Source organism: Phalaenopsis equestris, unplaced genomic scaffold (genome assembly GCF_001263595.1).
Source record: "Phalaenopsis equestris unplaced genomic scaffold, ASM126359v1 Scaffold000203, whole genome shotgun sequence".
Taxonomy (NCBI): Eukaryota; Viridiplantae; Streptophyta; class Magnoliopsida; order Asparagales; family Orchidaceae; genus Phalaenopsis; species Phalaenopsis equestris.
In genome coordinates, this window is record NW_018164645.1 from 80,178 (window position 1) to 96,709 (window position 16,532).

The following is a 16,532-nucleotide window of genomic DNA, read 5'->3' on the forward strand; positions in this document are numbered from 1 at the left end:
AAGATATTTGGATTAGAAAAATAATATCACATTTGAATTAATCAATCAAGGTATTGAATTGAAACCCATTTTTTCTCTTAAATCTATTCCTCCTTTCTAAGCAGTAGGGATCCCCCCATGCAAGGAGATGTCAGCAATTAAAGATTCGCAAATTAAGAGATCCACGCAATTGGGGTAGGGAGATGTTAAAAAAGTTAGTAGATCCATTCTATAAAGAAATAATAACTAGCTAGAAAGAAATAAATAAATCTACTTTGTTTATTGCAACAACTTATCTTGATTTTATATACGATGTAGTTCGCTTTCTTACGAGTGACTTCGTGCTTATATAAGGATGCTGATGTATATCACAAACTTGCAAAGTTATATTGACGATTGAAATTTTTTTATATGGACAAGAAGTAATTTCCTCTTCCATGAGAGATGCTCAAACAAACCACTGGAAACACCTAATTTGTTCGATACCTTCTTTTGTCATGATTTTTATCGATCTGATCTTCTGAGCAATCCCTCCTGGCTATACCTACATAAAATTTAACATAATAGAAATCATCCTAGTTACCTTCTCCACTCCAATTTCAGAGGATTGCTTATATCCAAAATTATATTAATGGCAAAACAAGCTTGTGAATTAATCATAATGCTTAATAATTGAGTTGTGATAAAATTATAGTGTTAATAAACAATTATACATTAAGGTTCTCAAAATTAAATCACTACCACAATACTTTAAATCATAATAGGGTCGTTAAAGTATAAACTAGTTTATAATGTAATTACGATTATACTGCTAATTATACATTTTTTTTTACTAGACAACATTATGACATGGTAATCATGACGGGTATAATCAATCATCCATTTCCTCTATTACGCAGATACTTGAGATATAAATGAGTTAGCATTAGTCGTTACATTACCTATATACTTACCATTAACAGTAATTGTTTGGTGATGTTTTGTGAAATCATTAATTGGTAACTATATGACAAAGAAAATGGAAAATGGAATTGCTTGAGTTTTATTCCATCTTTTGACAAATGTTTATACAACCCTAGCAAAATTATACAATAGAAATAATGCACAACCAACACATAAATATAATTATATAATTAATTATCATAAATCTGCACATGAATTGGTGAGGTGGCATTCACAAGCACGTGGATCAATAAGCTGATACACAAGGAGTCAATCTATCTATATCATGAAGATTATTTTTTGGGTACACTAATTGATGAGATGGCATACATAAAGCTGATCCAGCTATAATTTGTAAAAATTAATTTCCGCTTAATCATATGCATATCTTCTCTCGAATTGATATTGATTGGTAATAAAGCATCAATTTGCTTACAATCAATTGTTTTGTCTGATCAATATATTTACAAATATGTTTGGAAATTTCAAATTTTATGGAGAAGGTGAAAAAAATAATATGAATATGAGTATCAAGAGATTCTCAAAATGAGTAACAATCAACTTTAATATGTTTGGTTCTCACATTATATACCGGATTAGTAACAATTTAGATGCCATTTTTATTATCAGAATGTAGAGAAGTGAAATTTTTTCAAGGAAAAATCAAATTCAGACAAAAGGTCCATGTAGCTGAACATGCTGCAGACATGACGTGATACTAGAATATGCAGTTGATCTAGTTATAAGTTTCTTTCTTACTTTCCAATGAGATAAAAACTCATCAACAAAAATGCACTACCGTGTGAATAATTGGCAAGTAAAGTGGTACTCTGCCCAATCTTAATCGCTACATCCCATCACCAACAAACAACAATCATGTGACATGAACAAAGCACAATTGGTATCCCAATAAGATATTGAATAATTCCACGACTGGCAACCAAATGTAAGTGACCAGGATTTTGTATAAATTGACTAGGGTCTTAGGGTTTGTTTGAGGCAGTTGTAGCTTATTGAATAATTTGTTGATAAGATGATTAAAATTGTTGATAAGATAATTAAAAATAATCTGTTGATAAGCTAGGTACGGTGGCTATTATAATTTTTTTTATTTTTTTTGAAAAATCAGACCGCTGTCAAAAAGCTGTCACCGCACCTAGATAGGTGCGGTGTGAAAGCGCTGCTTTCAGCATTTTCAAAACGCATAAGCTGTTGAAACGCAGTTTACCCAAATAATTCAGGTGCGCTTTCAAAATGTCACTGCACCAAATAAGTTGCCCCAAACGGACACTTAGTTATTAAACTTCAAATAAAATCATCGATCAATAGTTTAGACTGCTAACAATTATATCAGACGGGATTAGAGAGAAGATCGCCTTCCTAACTATAATACTTTATATTTACCTCTAATGGTGTATCCGTTGCTCAAGTATCCTAAGAACCCGTCGAAATAATCATAACTTGTTTTAGGTTGGTTTAGAAATACACCAAGGAAATTGACATATACCTCTAATTTAAGAAGTAAGGAATAGAAGATATAGAAGATAATTTGTTTAGTTAAATTTTTATCAATAACGATGACACCATGAACATACGTTAGATTGGCTATTCTACTGGATGTCCTGTAGAGAAATAATGATGCATCATATTTTCTTTGTAAAAGAGAGAGAAATAGTATTGTACAAAGTTATCAAATCATGCACAAAGAGTCTGTTTCAAACCGTATAAGGAATGATTTAGTTTTCACGCTTCAATAAGAGAAAAAAAACAAGTACCATGTTGGGAACTTTCATGTAGATTTCTTCCTTGAGAAAGGAATATTTTACATTCATCCGACAACGTGGAAATTTTTGTGAAACAACAATCAAAATAATCATTCACGATATGGTCATTTTTGCTACAAAAGAAAATATTTTTCATAATCAATCCTATATTCTTGCTCATCATAAAAGCCAATCAATATTTTTTTACAGCAATCAACAGTACCACAAAAGTGGAGTTTGACTGAGTAAACCAATTTGTTCTCTATGCATTAAAACTTGGAGGATATTGAAGAATGTCTCATTCATAATTATCCTCAAGAACTTGAAGTTCTTCAGCCATAGCTTCTTTCAAACAATAATGTTTAATAGCCTATGAAAAAATTGAAGTAACAAGAATATAGGCCAATGTGGTGTAAAACCCACACCAATTTGGTGGATGAGAAATTTGGGAATACTATTCGAGAGCCATGATTGAAATCTCATTAGCAGATTCAGGTGTTGGATCAATTTGCAATGGTTGCAAATTGGTTTAGGTAGCAGATCAATAGGTGCTACCTCATATAAAGGATTCGACTTCAAAGCTATTGAAGTTAGAAAGTTTCTTTCAAGCACAAATTCATGTTTGAATCTTTCTAGTCTAAAATTTTGAAAATCAAAATTAGAAATAACATAAACTTTTGGCAGAGATTAAACATTAGTAGAGAATAAGAATTGTCGCTCAGATAATACAACATGACAGAATTTTGAAATCTTTTGGAGGCTGAATTGGAAAATTCATAGCTTTTGAGAGAAGTGCCATGGCCAATACGTGTGAATTTAATAAAATGAGCTAAAGCTTTTTGCCAAATATGTGAAAATCATATAGTCCAAATGTTTGTTAAAGAGTCATAACACAAAGAGAGTAAAACTTTAAAGTATGAGAGAGTAATTTATTAATTAGATAGACCATCTTGTCTAATGTTTCAACCCAAATTCTAAGTGAGATTGAGGATTCTGGTAATATAATTCAACCAATGCCAAGGAGATTATTTTTTCATTCTATAATGACATTTTTTTTAGTATCTAGAAGCATAATTTTTGACAAATAATTTCTTGTTTTCAACAAAATTGTGAATTTAAAGTGATATAGTCAACCTTAGAATCAGATATCAATATTTTGATGTGACATGAAATTTGAGTTTCAAAAAAAGCAACAAATATTTGGAAGACATAAAATACTTCATATTCTCGACTAAGAAAAACAATCAAGGTGTATTTATAGTAATCACCAATGGAAAATATAAAATATTTATAATTTTCATGTGATATATAATAAGTGATACTTTTACAAATAGGGATTAAAATAAAATAATTTCTAGCACGATTCTCATGTGATGAGAAAAATAAAATTATGCTTATTCCTAATTTACATGTTTAGCAATCAGGTGAAATGGGAAGAGTAAATTAATCTTTCTTTCATAAGAAAATAGAGAATTGAGTAATTTAAAATCTTTAAAAAAAAATAAGAACCAATCTTTTGCACCAAAGATCATTATTTTGTTTTATTTTATTAAAGTACAAGATAATGAAATCATCTTTGAAATTGACGAACACGAGGGACATAATTTTCTAACTTTAGGCCCTTCATGAGTATTTTCACTATCTAATGATCGTGCATAGATCAAGAGAAATTTGAAGTTTGCAGTTATTATCAATCAATTTTCTTAATGAGATGAGACTACTTGAGAGCATAAGAGATATAAGAATATCTTATACTGTATGATTAATATCTCCAATAGCTTTAATAGATAACTGTCTAACAATAGTAAATTGAATAGATGATGATCTATGATATGGTTATATATTACAAATATGACATAAAGTACCAATCATATAATTATAAGAACCAAAATATGCAAACTAGGATGAAGAGAATAGTGCATCTATAGCTTGAAATCCTAGAGTAGATAGGGCTTCAATTATCATCTATTGCACCATCTTGGAGTAATCTCCGATTTGTTCATGGATGCTAGACCATACTCTGATTAATAACACTTATGTAAATTTATTGTTGATTCTGCAAATGTTTTCAATATTCTAAACTGCATGTCCTAACATTTCCCGTTAGTTACTTTTTTTTTTCTTTAAATAATTTGCATCAACATGCCCATAACTCTTGCGAGTATAACATTGTATATGTTGCATGCCTGTTCCTCAATTCTTCCCTTGCACTCCATATGCACCAGTATTCTCATGCGCTTGATGTTGAAATATGATTTGAGTTGAGGGCTATTTCTCCTCAAGAAGTGCTACACTAAAGCACAAGTTTAACGATGAGTCAATGTCCATCAAGTCCTGATGCTTCATGTCCTACTTACATGAGCATTTAAGTTATCAAGAGTGTCCCATATTTGAATGTTGGATGGATTGCTTAATGGTCCTAGAATATAACTGCATATATATGTAGTCCTGGTATTTTCAAACAATCCTCACTGCTTATTAGTCCTTTCAAAAATAAAGATTTATTTTTTAGTCCTTTCATATCATCTTACTTTTCTTCCTTCAATCTGATTATTTTCTATCAGCAGATGGTTACAAAAAGATTACAATTGATTATTATCAGACGTATGCCGAATCTCCTACTCTGGTTATTAAAAAAAAATTGTCTTTTTATTGCCCGACATATGGTAATAATCAGATAGCTTCTAGCAATGACCAAATTTAGAGAGGAAGGATGAAAGTGGATATGAGTTGGGTCAAAAATAATAATTTAATAGAATTTTCTTTATGAAATTTAATTTGACTAAAAACAATACATGCAAATCAAAGAACTAAAAATAAATAATGGCAATACTTATAGAACTTTGGTTTAATTTTCCCCAACAATGCTTACTATAAACAAGTAAACTTTCACTTGAGAGTCCATAATAGTAATCAAAGGGATGAAACAAATTCAACTGAGAGCAGTAATCGAAAATAAATTTTGAGAAGAAATCAAGACGATGAAGCTAGAACCGCAGCAATAAAGATCAAGCTACAGAAAGGAAATATTAATACCTGGTGAAGCAAACTTCAAAGGAGTCGCCGAGAAGCATCTGACGGGAAGTCTCCGCCTGCAACTCCCCCTTGGTGGTGAGCACAGAATGATCGGAACTCCCCTGGATCCTCCCCTCCTCGTTCCATGTGCTCTGTCCGTGCCTCACCAAAACCACTCTCTTGGCCTCTCCAATCTCAGGGAACCTGGCCGCACGGCGCAACCCCGGCCTCGGATCTAAGTCCGCCGGAGGCTTCTCCACTTCCGACACGCTCGAACAGGAAACTAGAAGAGTTCTATGGTTTCTGCGATAGAGGGGAAGCGATTCGCTGGAAAGCGGCGACAGCACTGAGAGCATTTTGGGAGGAATTTGTCCACCATTCCTAGGAGATAATCTCGCATTTTATGAAATTAAAACCGTGTTATTCATTTGTTATTTTGTATTATTATGTGTTATTTCGTATTATTTATGTGTTATTGTGTCATTGAAATATATCTGGTATTATAATAACACAATAACACATGAATAACACGGGGGGAGAATATTTTCCCCTTGTTGCTGCGTGGTTTTTTTTTCTGTCGGGAATATTCTTCATGTTATTCATGTGTTATTATGTACCCTTGTTACTGCGTGGTTTTTTTTCCTACGGGAATATTCTTCATGTTATTCATGTGTTATTATGTATTATTCATGTATTATTGTGTATTATTCATGTGTTATTGTGTCTTATGAATATTCTTAGTGTTGTGATAACAGAATAGCACATCAATAACACATGAATAACACGCAATAACACATGAATAACACAGGGGGGAATACTCTCCGTATTACTGCGCCGTTTTTTTTCCCCTGTCGAGCGGGATGTCGTGGTGTGATTTCATTGGCTATGCACGTTACTTTTGCATACGTAGTACTGATGTAATATTTTTTTCACATTCCTAGGCGATCTTTTACAGTCAAACTTCGCATTGGTCGATTTTCATTTTCCTATCTTATTACACTTGAAGGGTTGTTTGCTAGCATATTATTTAGTAAATTTAATTTTACATATAACTTAAATTTTATCAAATATAAAAAATAAAAACTAAAATCAATAATGTTTATGTTCATTAAATAAAATACATAAATTCGAATTTATTAAATTCCTCTAAGAGGCAGATTTACAAGCTTTGCTAGTCGCTGGTCGTCGATGAATCCTATTTAACTTTAAATCAAGTCAAACAGCCTCCAAGGAGGTGTTTTTACTTCTGCATGAATTTATATTAAATTGAATTTATTAAATTTAATTAAAATACGATGGAAATAAATACACAAACGACAATAGAAATAAATTACTAATTATATCTAACAATCAAATTTATTAAATCAGAATTATATTCTAAAAGAGATCCAATATGGGAACAAAAACAAGACGCGAAAATTTTTATTTTAAATTTAATTCTAATTTTTATATGATTAAATCTTAAATATTGTTGTCACATAGACTTAAATAATACAAAAATACCACAAAAAACGTTCTTCGTTGACCAAATCCACGAGAAAAATTTACGTACGTAAGACGCACGCAACGCTCCGTACGTTATGAAGGTTTTTCAGAGGGTATTGGGGGGTTATATTCACGTTGTACCCCCTTGTAACTTCTTTGTAACCTACGTGTAACCTACCTGTAACCTACAAATAAGTTGCGTGCTTCTGTTTTCATATATTTGTAGTTTACAGGTAGGTTACAGGAATATTACATGAGATATAACGTGGATGTAACCCCCCAATACTGGAGATATAAAATGGATATAACCCCCCAATACCTTTTGTAACCTCCTGAAACGCAATTTTTTTCTTTAAATCCACAGCTCTATTATAAACTTTCCCGCGAGAACCTCTCGTCGTTCCCCTGTTTCTTCCCTGTTTCGACATTTTTCCAATGAATTCGACATTTTTCCATTGAATTTAGGGGTTTCTCTTTCGCAATCTCACTCTGCATCGTTCTATAGCAGCGAGCCCAGCTCCGTTCTTCGATCATCGAACAATGACCACTACTCTTCTCAGGTGAACAGGTGCAAAGTTTATGCTTGTCCATGGTTATTGCTTTATGTTTAGGGTTTAGTTTTTTTCTGTCATTTTTTAGCCATTTCGAGAAGAATGAATGAATCAAATGATAATAAGAGATCTTTAGTTATTGAGGGTTGTGGGATGGATAAATCACAATATTTTTATTGGTTTGCCTCCAAGATGAATTTAATTAGAACTCTATTAACAAATTCTCATCATTTGACATGAATCTCGGAACATGATATGGATCTAGATGCTTCTTTTCAAGAAATAAAAATGTTTAAACTTTAATTAAAAGCTATCCAGATCTTCGCATTTAGTAAACTTATAGTCAAACTGACCGACTCAACGAGAAGGACCCAATGATACCAAACTTGGTTCAATCAGAGTCAAATCAAGCTCAGATCAAGTCATCAAATCACGTTAAAAAAATTTTGGGCATTTTTTGAAGGTCAAACAGAAGTCAAATCGGGTAAGCTTCTGGCCAAATTGAGCATTTCAACAAGACAAATCCAATGAGCCCAATATTGCTCATTTTTTACATCGTCAAGGCAATCAAATAAACATCAAATACCGTCTGATCGAGGGAATCTCTCAAGGGCATTCGATTAGAGTGGTTTGCATTCATTCATTGATTGCTACCAGAACTCTCTAAATTGAGCCCCACCTCTCTCTTGAAAATTAAGAAAGAGCTTGAAGCCTGAAGAACACCAAAACTTGGAGAATGAGCTGAAGTTGCAGCCTATTTCTGTAGTCTTCAACCACCGCCAACCACCGTCGACCACCACTCGTCAATGGTCACCAACCACCATTGGTCGACACCCACTCCTTGTGAAGAAGCATCATGTGAAGCAACAACTGACGTTGTGAATTCACAAAGCAACCAACGAAACAATGTTTCATCCCCAATGATGATGCAACAACGTACCCAAAAAATGGTGTAACAACCAAGCTAAGGACGGTGCAACAGTGCATTCTGAAGATGGGGTAACGACGCACCTTGCATACGTTGACACAACTCTTAACTCCAGCCCATGTGGCCTATGGACATCATTGCATCTCACTATCATGACCTACATGATTGAGTACCGCATATGTGTTCCATAGCTTACGCAACTCCCAAACCCTGCTCCCATTGTCCATGAACGTTATTACAACTCACCACTATGTCGTACGTGACCCACTACGACTTGCATGGTCCACAACTAGTGCAACTCCTGAGTCTGGCCCTGTGGTCTACAAACGTCATCACAACACACCATTGCAGCCTACGTGGTCCACAACTTATGTAGCTCCCAATTCTGGCCCCTACGACCTACAGACGTCATTACATCTCAACACTATAACCTACGCGACCAACTATGACCTACGTGGTCCACAGCTCGTGTAGCTCACGACTCTGGCCTGCGTTGTCTACGGACATCATTACAGCTCACCAATACGGTCTATGTGGTCCACAACCACCATAATTCCCTACTACAACCCCTATGGTCAATCGATGCTCCTAAAACAACCATCCATGACCCACTTGGCCAACTACTTTCATGGTTATCAAATAAGATTTATATGTCAAGCTATCACTACAATCAATGTCCACAACACTCACGACAGACTGCTACCTCCACATTCACCAAGAACTACTGTCATATTATGATTATACAACTTTGTAATTTCATATTCTCTAATTCAAGAGAAAAGTGAGAGTGTGTACTCGCCATTCATTGTGGATTACTTAAACTGAGTTGGGCCTACTGATTTTTTCCTTTTTCAAGGATTTTCCGCTTAGATATTTGAGGTGTCTCCTCCTAATTACTTCTATTTTAATTCTATGAGTGCTTATTGAATTTTTATGTAATGTCAATATGATGATTACTTACTATACCATCACGAACCTTTCAAAACACATTAGTTTGATATCGTCTGTGAGAATCAAAGTCTTGTTTGCCACTGTCTTTAACTTTGAGATACATAGTTCATAATTTGTTTCCCAAAGATGTGCATCATTCAACTAACGAAGAAACCTCATTTGCATCTTGAAGTTGATCATTGAAGCATTCTTCAATGTGGGAGACAACATTCACTGTAGTCTCAAAAGGTCGTTCATGTCAATGTCTTGGACACGATCGTAGTGGGGTAGTCTTCTTGCATCTTATTTAGACACAAAGTCTTTTACAGCTTCTTTCAGGCTGTAAACAACATTTAATGCAAACTCAAAAGGTTGTTCACGTTAACGTCCCAGGCATGACTATGATAGGGTAGTCATCCCCTGTTTCATTCAAACATCGAGTCTTCGGGGCAGCCCCCAGACTGGGGGGTAACATAAGTTAATTTTGCATGATTTTATCTGGATGTTATCATTATTTTTACTTATTATTTCGTCTTTTTTATCATGTTTTTTATGCTTTTGGAAAGTTATTTGTGACATTTTTTAGGTTATAAGCTTCAAACATGCAAAACAAAAGTCAAAAAGCATGAAAATGTGTTGTTTGGCGTGACCACGCCAGTTTCAGGTGTAGTCACGCCACCGAACAAGCATATCTCATTTTGGAAGGTTTTTTCATGTCAATTTTTGTCAGATCTTTAAAAGATAAGCTAAGGCATGAATTGATGCATTCTTTGGTGAAGATGAGAATTGGAGACGAGTGAAGAAGATGTTTTTTAGAGTTTTCCTTAGGTTTTTTTTCCTTTATTGGGTTGAGGTCATAAGGGTTTCTTCTACCTTTTTTCTTCGTATTGTTCTTATATTTTTTTAGAGGTTATTATTCGAGAGAGGGTTGGCTATTATGGAAGAGGTAACACTCAGTATTTTAGGTATTTACTTTCAGTTTTACTAGTAATTATGAGTTTAATAAAATGTTTTTCCTACGTTACTTTCAACATGCGTAGCTATATTTTATTTCACTCCTCTATAATTTATGGGATGTGATTTTGCAGATTTTTCGGATGATTTTTCATTCTTTGGATTGTTCTCCTAAAAAATCAAGGCTTTCATTATTTTCTTAACCATAAATTTTTGTTTATTCCTAATTTGATAAATTAGGATGTTAACATATTTCTTAATATGTAACTCATAATCGTTGCATAGAGAAACGAAATGATTAACCACAAAATCTAGGTAAAATAGACATACTTTATCCAGCTTTTTTCAACCTATAAGGGGGATCAGAACAAATTTGTAGGATGTCATGGGGATTGAGAAAGCATCAAATTCTTGGATTATAACATTCTTTTGACATAGACATAGGCATAAAGAGGACTTTCTATCCCAATTGACGATAATCATGTTAGGAAAAGTTCAAGGAAATCATGAATCCCCACATTATCAAAATCACAAAGGTGTGAGCCTCACATACATTGAAGACACGTAAACTTTATCTGTCATTATTTTTCGTCATATCTGAACACTTTTATCATTTATTTTTGCTTTTGGGTATAATTTTAGGAAACCTTTTCTTTTTTTTCATGTTAAACTAAATTTATAAGTTTTTTAAACTAGAGATTTAACCCCCACAATAGTTCTTAGCCCTTCTATAATGGGATTGATACGCGATATCCTTTAACTGCATACTACTTGACACGTGCACTTGTATTGTACGATTGACTTACGTCCCCAGAAGTTTCAGTTTGTTAGGGGTCCACTTCACCAATAACGGTTTCTTAATGCCACCCAAAGTCTTGAAGTTCTTCCTCAACTTTATCAGAAAGTTGATCTCTCCAAGTTTCAATACATATGTTGTTTTGCAAGCTCGTGTAGAAAACACACTCACCAAAGGAACAACGAATTCAAAAGCAGCAGCAAACAAGTTGTCAAACATTATTCTTAAATATGGTTGCAATCATATTTCCAAGAAAGCCTGTGGTCCATTGCGGCCTGTGGTCCATTGCGGTCTGTGCCTAGTCTCGAGAAACACAGAGCATCTCTGACACCTCGTTCTGGGTTTAATCAAGCTCAAGGAGACTCAGTTTGACCTCTTCCATCATAGGGTATTGTTGTCAATATGAAGCTTAAACTAACAGTCTTAGATAGGTCAAAATTTTTTTTTGTGGATTTTTGTCGACCTCTTCCACCATAATTCACGGTCATCGAACATATGTTTTGACTAACAACCTTGGATAAGCCAACCATCCTCAACTAATTTCATATGAATTTGTCAATTACGGGTTAACGTCGTCGAGCGTCTCATACTATACAACCCATGATGGATCTTACATCGTTAGTGAAATATCCTTTCAACTATACTCCAACACAGTCTATAGTCGTCATATAACATGATTCAATTAACAACCTAATAAAATTCAAACATTCATAGTCGCATATAAGATCTACAACCATACCTCTAAAAGTCGAGCTCAAGATGTAAAACTTGATGGAAATTTATGGTACCCTTAGAAGTTGAGCCCAAAATGCAAGAGTCTGTGGGAAAGTACATTGCTTCTATAAGATAAGCCCAGGAGGTAAATCTTGATGGGAAACTACCATGTCCCTAGAAGTTTGGCCTAAGAGGAAAAAATTGATAAAAAGATACGGTACCCTTCGAAGTCAAGCATAGTAGCAAGACTCGATGAGAAACTATCTCACTCCTGGAAGAAGAGCCCAAGAGGCAAGTCTTGATGGGAAGCTAGTGGTGGATAAATTCATCACTATAAAAACTATACGAAAGCAAGTGGTTGAAAGGGTGCCTACTTAAAGACCTTAGAAAACTATAAGCCTTAGAAGGTATATATACATCATAGACCTCAGAAGACACATATAAATCAAATGCCTTAGAAGACTACAAGCCTCATAAGGCACCGACACATAAGTCAAAGAAGATACAAGTCTTAGAATATGTGAACCTAAGATAATACAAATCTCAGAAGGCACGAGTCTGAAACTGTATGCGATTTGTTTTTATATGAAGAGCACACACTAACTTCAATTTTAGACATCCGCAAGGGTTAGAAGCCACACAACCTGAGAAGGCATAAGCCTCAGAAGATTTTAACATCAACGACACCCCATATGTGGGGCAAAAGCATGCCATAATAGGCAAATCATGACTAAGAAGCAAAATCATATTTTTTTTCATTAAGAGAAACATACATACAGTCACACTATCAATCAATGATTACAACACTCTAATCCACAAAGCAAAGCATTAATAAAAATGCGGGAAAGTCAGAAATAAAGATGTCAATCTACTTCAACTTTCTTCTCCTCATCGGAAGTACGCTCTCAATGGTTGCCTTCGGGCTAAACGACGGTCACTTGGCTTTTGGATTAAAGACATCTCCTCAATGATCACAATGTTTTATTATCTTCTTTAAAGATCAACATCTTCTCTTGGAAAGCCTGCAATATCTTTGTATGTTGATCGAGGTTAGCTCGCACCTCTGACTTATTCTCGAGCATCCATCAATTCTCGATGTTTTTGGGAAGGAAAACCCGCCATGGAGAATAATTCATCCTGGCAGTTCACTAGTTGACGTCCCAATGACAACGTATCTACTACACATAAGTTATATATCTTCTCGTACTCGCCAAGGAAGTGGATAATTTCTGAAATATTGATCTTTAGTACCCTCAAAGAAAGAGTCGTCTCATCTTCAAATAGTGTTGGCATCACCCTCTCAAAGTTTTGACACTCTCTTTAGGTTTTGACAGGGCGAGATTCTTCAGGTGTCACCATCTCAACAACCATAAAGAAGTTCGCAAAAGAAGATCCTTGTGGTCCTGCTATTCAGGGTTAGGGATAACTTTCAAGACGACTTTCTCCTGCTTCTCCACGAAAGAAGATTGCAAAAGAAAGTTCAGGAGGCCCTGTTGGGCATGATTAGGAATAACTTTCAGGATATCTTTCTTTTATTTCTACACGAAAAAAGACCGCAAAAGAGAAATCCTCGAGGTCCTACCAGACAAGGTCGGGAATAACTTTCATAAGAGCTTTCTCATGCTTTTCCAAGAAAAAAGACCATGAAAAGAAATCTCGAAGGTTGAGCTGGGTAGGTGGGGGCCATGCTATTCTTCACTATATCGTAAAGGCTGACACACATAAATTGAGAATGGTACAAATTTTTACTTATTAATTTTTATGGCTTTCTTTAGTGGCTTTGTTATATATTTGTTTGAATATTAAATTATTAGTCATATAAATATAATAATAGAGAGTTTATTTTTAATGTCCGACCATCCATTCTTATCTTGGTTAACTCTAAGTATCAGACCACGTTGTGACATGATACTTTTTCTAAGAAAAACAAATTTTGAATCAAAACTAAACATATTTAGTGTATTGTAAACCAAACCCTTATTTTTAGAAATTTTATAGTGCAAGGATATGAGACCCTAAGGATAGAGTTCAACATGCAAGCCAGGAACTCCATCATGTTGTCATCGTCGTCAAATATGTTCAGTTCAGTGAGTAGATTGTAGAAGGTAGCGATGAAATAGGAGCTGCACTTCCACATAATATGGAAGGTACTACTTCAGTTATGTGGTCTCAGAGCGATGATGGAAATGATAAAGATTTCAAAAGTACAATACTTCATTTGAAAAGAAGCTATGAAATTTCCTCACCACCTAAAGTGTTATTGAGTATGCAATGAACGTACCTTATGACTTCGATTTCATTTCTCCGCCTTTTTCTTTTATTTTGTTCACTCTTTGATAGAATTTTTAAGAGTGATTTCCACTTGATTTGTATTTCTTTATCACTTTATCAATTTTGGGACTGTAAGATTCGTATGCATGTATCCTCATAATAATTCTTAATGTATTATACTAGATCTAAAAAAGAGTGTAATCTAAAAAGATATGTGTTGCAAGTGATACGGAGTTCGACAATTGCTTAGCCTTATATATCCTTTTTAAATTAGTGTATTTTTTAATACCTTTATTTTTTATTCATATTAAATAAATTTACTAATTAAAAAAAATATTTAAAGAGATAATTACATATATAACACATAAATTTTTGTTATTTACAAAAATTAAAACTCATATAATTTTTTGTACTATTAAATTGTTGCATTCATATAAGTTTTATTGTGAATTTTGATAGTTGAGTGAGTATACAAGGCTATTTTTTCTATTTTATTTTATTATAAATAGGATGGATAATTTTATATATATATATATATATATAGTGCTAGTTTTGTAAATAGAAAAATTTTAAGTACCATTTATGTAATTGCACCTAAAATGACAGGGCATATGTATCTTATTCCATAGAAACCCCGTCTCATGCATTTTCCAAATTCTAGGCCAGTTGGCCAGAAGGCCAAGGGCTTTGCACCTAAACCAAATGGATTCCTAACCCTAGAAACCAAATTGGAGGGAAGCGAATTCTCTTTATGAGATTAACTTCTGCTGTTCTTTCTCTTCTCCCCTCTCCGCTTCTTCCCTTCAGTCGCCACACACGCACTCCTCGTAAGCATTTTTCCTCTTCATGTTTTTTTTTTGCACAGGAAAGCTCCCGCACTTTTGCTCTATCTTCCCTTCTATGGAGCATTTCTTTCAGGATTAACTTGGGTTCAACCTACATCCCGTTTCTCTTTCTTCTTGCTGTGAATCTCGGATTCAGTAAATCCGACTGATAGGGAGATTTACAGGATTTGAGATACTGAAATGCGCGAAGGACTGTAGTCGTTTCTTCTTTGTCAGAATATTCCTTTTATCTTCGCACGGTGCTCGCCGCTTGTCCTATCAACGCCGCCTCTAGGCGTTCGGTGCTTTGGGTGGGAGAGAAGGAGAGGCATTTTTTAATAAATTTTAAATTTTTAATGGGTATTGATTAAAATAGAGATGTTAATTTAATTTTAATGATTAGCATCCGAAGATCAAAGCTTGAAGAAGGCATACTGAAAGAATTTTTTTTTTCTGTTAATTAATTCTTCTGCTGTTATCTGATTGAGTAGAGCATGACAATGAACTGATTTTATGTGGTTACTGTAAAACTAGGCAGGTTTCTTGCGGATATCTTCTAAACTATCTGTTTCTACGAAGGACACACTTCTGTGTGCAGCCATGAGCGGCGATATCATCAGTTCCGCTCCTTCGCCTGGGCAGGTGGCAGAAACTGTGAGTGACTGCCTTCTTCATCCTTGTTGTCAAATTTTTATTGCGAGTGTATGATTCTCTTAAGTTCTTAATGATTCAATTGATTCTCTTATTTTCTAAAATTCAATCTACTCTGGCTTTTTTGTGCAGTATTTTTGTGGTAATTATTGTGATATTGTGTTACCATAACAGATTGATTTTTAGCATGTAACACCTTAGGCAGGGAATTCAGTATATCACGAAAACATTGTTATGATTAAGAAACTTATCCATAACTCATTTGATAAATTTTAGAAGTTAAGTTAATAAAATTTATTTCATTCCATGATAATAGAAGATTTAACCGTGTTAGGTTCGCATGACATTGATTTTATTCTTATGGCCTTAAGTGAAAATATAAGTGCAAGGTACTTATTGATCTTATGCAATGGCCTTAAGTTCCGAAGAGTGATCTCTTGGAGTAGATTCTCATAATAGGTGGCGTCAGATTGAATTTATAATTGCATGTGCTAGATATGATGATGTTTCCTCTTTTGAATAATTCTTTCAAAATATTTTGGCAAATGTTGTAGATTGACGACAATCCTTTGAAAACTGATAATCCATGGTATGTTCATTGTTTCATCATCGTTTATATTTACTTGAATAAGTAGTTGTTCATGCTGATTGAGTTGCCATTCATTATGAACTTAACATCAGAAGAAAAATATGTGAAAATATCGTGCACTCGTACAACTCTCGGAAGAG

At 34.2% G+C, this 16,532-nt stretch overlaps 2 protein-coding genes across 2 annotated transcripts in view; one reads left to right on the plus strand and one right to left on the minus strand.

Annotated features, from left to right (window-relative positions):
- Positions 1 to 6,097, minus strand: part of LOC110022905 (2-carboxy-D-arabinitol-1-phosphatase-like) — a 33,684-nt gene extending 27,587 nt beyond the window's left edge. Inside the window, exon 1 of the mRNA XM_020722058.1 lies at positions 5,721 to 6,097. Coding sequence (XP_020577717.1) covers positions 5,721 to 6,055 — 335 coding nt within the window. The 5' untranslated portion in view covers positions 6,056 to 6,097. The remainder of the gene's footprint in view (positions 1 to 5,720) is intronic.
- An 8,854-nt stretch (positions 6,098 to 14,951) lies between these two features.
- Positions 14,952 to 16,532, plus strand: part of LOC110022947 (arginine--tRNA ligase, chloroplastic/mitochondrial-like) — a 5,542-nt gene continuing 3,961 nt past the window's right edge. Inside the window, exons 1-2 of the mRNA XM_020722123.1 lie at positions 14,952 to 15,155; positions 15,691 to 15,806. Of these exons, the coding sequence (XP_020577782.1) occupies positions 15,080 to 15,155; positions 15,691 to 15,806 (192 nt within the window). The 5' untranslated portion in view covers positions 14,952 to 15,079. The remainder of the gene's footprint in view (positions 15,156 to 15,690; positions 15,807 to 16,532) is intronic.